Genomic DNA, 6,000 nt, shown 5'->3' on the forward strand with positions numbered 1-6,000 from the left:
CACAAGCTTATCCTAAACTTCTACATTCTGTTCTGTCCACAACAGACCCTCAGAAACATTTAAACACTCAAAACATGAAGCTAATAAACACACAATTACGGCAGAATAGGATTTGTTTGCTATCATGATGACAATTGTAGCTCTGATGCATGTTACCCTGCTGTGCTTATATTTCAAGATGTAAGAAAATGTTTGGTTTTCTATAAAGGCTCTTTTATGATAAATGTATATTGGGATCAATGTGGATGAAGAGAGTTTTATAAAATAAAAAATTGAAAGCTGAAATGTTCTACCCGTGGTTGTCCACTGTGTAGATAGCTTTAATAAAATCTAATGTTTATGTTCAACTATGCTGTAAAAGACCCAATTTACCTGTTATGCTGTTTTTGATAATTGTTCAACAAGTTAGCTGTTTGTAGAATATGCTTGAACCTGATACTTATAATTTTCCTTGACTAATTAATTATTAGAACGCCTATATACACTGCTTGTAAACAGTGTTTACTTCAGCCAGTTGAAGGCACGGTACAGTATATGTGCACATGATCAGCATGGTTTAAAAAAACAAAACAAAAATCACACACACATTAATTGTATATGTATATATAATCTCACTGACCCCAAACATGGTAAAAAAAAAATTCAAAAATAAATAAATAAACATTATTTGTACATGTGTATATAATCTCACTGACCCCAAACATGGTTAAAAAATAAATAAATAAATAAACATTATTCGTACATGTGTATATAATCTCACTGACCCCAAACATTTGAACAGTAGTGTCCTATAGACCAACAAGACTAATAAAGTGGTAGATTCTCTGTAAAATACAGCCTCGTCTGGGTTATTACTTTTACAACAATAGCAATATGACTAAAGTCACCAATGACCAAGAAATATTCACATAATGTCCTTTAACATAGCATAGAGAATGCAGGTAAACAAAAAGCAGAACCATACCCATTTTGCTAACAATTCTTTTTTTTCTGTTTTATTATGCACATATGGTAATAATAATGTTAATGCAAATCCATTCATTAACAGTCTGTTTTTTAGTGGTATAAAACGGGTGCTGGTTAGTCAGACTCACAGACAGTCCCTTACCAGCGCGTCTCTTGGAGGCGCTTCTTCTCTGGCAGCAGCAGCGTTCTGAAAGAGAACAGACGACTTGTGTTACAGCGCCATCTAGTGGCAGAATCGATGACATACATATGATTCTATTACAGCGCAGCATTTGACACTACATGACAGCTCTAGCACACTACCATTCCAAATATTTTTGTTTGTTAAAAAAACATTTATAATGTTTAACAAGTTCCACTAACCCTGACTATCTATATACTGTAATATGATTCTTGACGGACTTTAGAGTTTACTGCATTGCTGATTGCTGTAATACTCCTGGCTTTATCTTCATTGTGCAGTTGCACCAGGCTTGGAGTCTCTTCAGTCTCTTCACTGATTTGGTTCTCATAAGTGCATGATACCATTTGTTAGTTCCACTTTAGAGCACTAAGTAAGCCTGCAAGGTTCCTATTAGGATTTTTAATTTACTAATTAGCTATTCAGTTGACTCTGTTAAGAAAAATGTACTGTACGCGTTACCAGGGGGTTCCCCGATGAAAAATTGCTACCCGGGGATAAAATACATGTTTTTTAGCAGGGATGCCTTGATAAAATTCACATTTTAGGGGCTAAACTTCACGTTATTGGTATTGGGGTCGCTTCAACCCACGGACAGTTTTTGCACAGCCTTAATAATAGCGTTGTAATTTTATGGGGATTTTTTTAAACAAGATTATTTTGTTCAAAAAGACTGCATTTATTTGATAAAAACCTAAACATATTGCAATTATTATATAATTGTTATATAATTATTGAAATATTTTATTAATTCAAAATAATTGTTCGCCATTTTAATCTACTTTTTTGTGTGTGTTATAGCAAAGCTCTAATTGTAGTGTCTATGCTACAACATTTGCTATGTAAGAGCTGCAGATTTTCAAAACCTGATTGTAACTAAAGGCATTTCATTACTTCCAAAACCAGGCCAAATATCAGCACACTGAACTTCTCTAGGCTGGTTTACACTTTCCAATAAATGGCAACGCTGCAAACATTCTGAAGCTGGCAACAGATTTTGTTAAGAATTATAACTGTCATTTTCACACAGCACTAACACACACTGACAGGGTTTGACACGTTGATTGCAATGGTTCTCAACTTCAGAATACAGTCCAGACATCCTCAACACACTTCCAAAAAAACTAAAAATAAGCATATCTAGAACACTCATATAATTCATAGGTTTCTTATGCAATTACTTATGAAAAACTTATGTTTCCATTAACAGTATTCAATAGAGAAAAATGCACAGGAATTATCATGCATGATTCACATCCTAGCCTTAAAGCTGAGACATTACATTACACTAATTACAAGAACGTTTGGCTAACAAGATTGCAAGCCCCAAAATGAAAAGTCTGTCATTAGTTGAGAAAAATAAAATAAAAATCATGGAAAAAAAGATGCATTGGAAATGAATAGTGATTGAGGATGTCATTCTGCCGATCATCAGGACTTATGTCCCAATTAAAATATAATGAAAGACTGTTATCCCTTTAATTCATTGTTGATTTATTTAGAACATTTTAAGCTGTAATAATTAAAAGTACTTTAAATGATTAAAAGTATGAGTCAGAATTAAAATTTTAGAAGATAAAGATGAGTAAAGAAAAATATAAGTAATAAAGTTTAAGTAGGGTATTAAGAAGAATGAATGTGATAAATTTTATGTATGCAATATTGCCAATTAATATAATTTATAACTATATTTTTATTATAAACTATTACAAATATAAAATATATAAGCACACAGTCTGAAACAAGGGTTACAATCCGTTCTTATGCAAATTCAGTTAAAATTAATCTCCCATTAACATCACTGATTTTGCATCACCCCTGAATTATGTTAAAGTATCATATCTCTCTAACATACCCTTATTTTTCAAAGTTACAGGTTTGGAACAACATGAATGTGGGTAAATGATGACAGGGTGAACTATCCCTTTAATTCTTTGCTGATACATTTCATAAATAATACTTATTATGTCGGCTGTAAACCGATAAAACTGAGATCTTTACTGAAACATATGAGCACATGGAGGGATGAATGTGTCATGTTTTCAGGGTCAACGACCCTGACTGAATATTACTGGATAACTGTCTATATAGCGCTTGTATTATTTCACAGAGACAGACACATTAATATCTGCACTGGAATCTTCTGTATGCGCTGTTCTCTGTGGCCTGCACCTGTCACACATCTGTCTAACTGCATGGATGGATGAGACAGTCAACGGGGCGCTAGCAAACCAGCTAAAACTTTTTCAAAACAACATGGGACTGCCAGATTATGAGCTTATTAACAATTAAAGCGTGACAAGTCGTGCATTTACTTTGCAAATCCACGGCGGGAAAATCTAATGCATGTTGTTAGTTGGCTGAACGTTATCAGCTACCTGATTTTGGTGGTCAGGTTGATCCGGGGATGCCATCTTCTCAGGGCTGTTAGCCATAAGGCTAAGGACGCTAACACTCCCCCGGTGCTCGATTACTTCAGTCTGAACTATTCATACGAAATTCGAGTCATTTGCATTTATCGGTTCTTTTGAACTGTTCGTTTCAAAGAACGAGTTCAAAGTGAATATTACAGTTTTTTTTCTCGATTGCTAGTACTATAACTGATTAATTTTACACAATTTCCCAAACCATCCATACGGTTCAAACTTTTGTGGAGATGAGTAAACAACACCTTGGCATCATCTCACTGCTTAGTCTGTCTAAAAACATATGTGGTCAGTGTTGTAAGACCCATTTTGGCATGCCAGTGGAGGACCCCATTCTGTGTGATTGCAGCATATATTGTGATGTTACTACCACGCTGACCCGGGATATTCGATAGAGATCTCTGGCCAAAGATGTTTCTCCCAATTCCTCTTCCTGCACCACCGCCTTTCATTTTTGTTGAAGACAAAAATTCCCCTGTTAGCCTTTTATAGTACCTACACCTTGATTGTTTAGTTTACAGTTAAGCACCTAAATGTCTGCATACCTGATCAATAAGTTCATATGTGTAGTTTTTTGGAAAGCAGTGTCTTGAAATTGAAAAGAAGTGACATAATGTTAGATTTCTGTGTCTAATGTAGAGAAGTGTGTTCAATGTTTTTACGAAACAATGTGTTTAGTGTTTTCAAAAAGTGTGATGCTGAGAATTTGCGAATAAGTTAGATCTGGGCTGAGGTTTTGCTCTTTGAGTGTATGGTTTCACTAGCTGTGTGTTATTTTGAATTTTAGTGTAAGCAATCGTGAAAAACTGTAATATATTCTGTTCTTTGGTTTTTGAACTTTTTCTCTTCTAGTGCTTTTCATCTAGGCCTACTGTAAGATCATGTAACAAAAGTAAACTTCTCTTAAAGTTTATTGCTGAATTTTACTGTACCTGCACCCCTCTATTTATGCTGCATACTCTAACTGGCCAATGGTTTCCTGTTTCCCAAAAGCAGGTTTTTGTAGTTTTGAGTTCTGTACTGATCTTACTAATGTTCTCTAGACAGTCATTTAAAGGGCCAGTAAAATTCTAAGCTTCCTATCACTGTATATAAGTCCTGTACATTAGGTTTAAATCCATCCAAGGTTAAAAAACATTGTCATTTTGTCAAAATATCATTTTAAAATTACCTCAATTCTCAGAGATCCCCAAACGGTTCGCGCGAAGCTGTTCAAAAGATTCAGTTTCCTTAAACCCCACCTTTCAGTAGCATACTGTGTTCTGATTGGTCAACTGACATAGTCAGGTTTGATTGGTTGTTCCGCACACACCCCCACGGTAAACTATGCGTTAACATCTGTTTGGGGTGAATTATGTCTTGTTCCTCTCATCGCGAAGCAAACAGTAAAATAAAAAACTTGAACAGCCTCGCTGCTTTTTCTTCTGTGTGGGTGTATTCAAGCCTTGCGCTTCAGTTTGAATCTGAATAGCGCGTTCACATTAGATAACGAAGGGAGACATGAAAAACAGACATCACGTTGTTTTCATATGGATTACTTTATCACAGAATATCTGTTAGCAGCACTTAACAGACATGTCAAGCTTTCTATAGATATATCTCTCATGTCTCTTCTTGAGTATTCACGGAGTTACACTTCATTTTAATGACGTGTTTGTAAATGACGATCAGCACAAACAAAGGCTGCAGACAGCACACATACTGATAAGACGATCGGGAGAAAACAGACACATAACTTCATAATCATACTTAGAGTTGTGATTCGGAGATGCTCGTTGTTCTAAATAAAGTTGGTAATGAACCATCTTTTATGGCCAAAGGCTTTGAAAATCCCGCTGTACTCATCGAGATTAGAAAAACAGTCATCAGTGAAATGTTGTGAACACAACAAAAGGGATTTGTTGTAAGTTACTGCTCTGGTATTGTGGTGACAATGAATTTTAGCCATTGGTTCTTCTGATCTTCATTCTTTGGCAGTGAAAATAAAACAAACGGTCTCCTTGACATGATGCTCTCACACCAACCACAGCGCCTGTGTGGGGGGGCAGGTCAGAGTTCCGTTTCTCCCAACACGGTAGGCGGAGATTATTATGCAAAGTGCTCCTAGTGACGTACATAGAGATCGGGAAAAGATTTGAAATCTATAACGACTCGTTTCAGCGATTCAGAGTCGACTCCTTACTTTAGAAGCCAAAAACTTTATAAATCGTGTACTTTTTTGTTTAATTATTTGCACATTGTTTACACTGATGGACAGCTACATCATACACTGTAATACAGGTAATTTTTAATTTCCCATCTGTGTGGCTCTTTAAGTCTGAAAAAAGAGAACGTTTTGGAATAAACAAAATATCTTTTGTGAATCAGTTCAAACGATTCGTTTAAAAGATTCGGATCTAAAAATCGATTTGTTCACTTCACATCGCA

At 35.4% G+C, this 6,000-nt stretch overlaps 1 protein-coding gene across 1 annotated transcript in view; it reads right to left on the bottom strand.

Annotated features, from left to right (window-relative positions):
• pex14 (peroxisomal biogenesis factor 14) overlaps positions 1 to 3,692 on the bottom strand; it is a 63,233-nt gene extending 59,541 nt beyond the window's left edge. The window contains exons 1-2 of the mRNA XM_026200058.1: positions 3,526 to 3,692; positions 1,109 to 1,153 (exon numbers count right to left, since the gene is read on the bottom strand). Of these exons, the coding sequence (XP_026055843.1) occupies positions 1,109 to 1,153; positions 3,526 to 3,582 (102 nt within the window). The 5' untranslated portion in view covers positions 3,583 to 3,692. The remainder of the gene's footprint in view (positions 1 to 1,108; positions 1,154 to 3,525) is intronic.
• Positions 3,693 to 6,000: the final 2,308 nt, after the last annotated feature.

Source organism: Carassius auratus, chromosome 23, assembly GCF_003368295.1.
Source record: "Carassius auratus strain Wakin chromosome 23, ASM336829v1, whole genome shotgun sequence".
Lineage (NCBI taxonomy): Eukaryota > Metazoa > Chordata > Actinopteri > Cypriniformes > Cyprinidae > Carassius > Carassius auratus.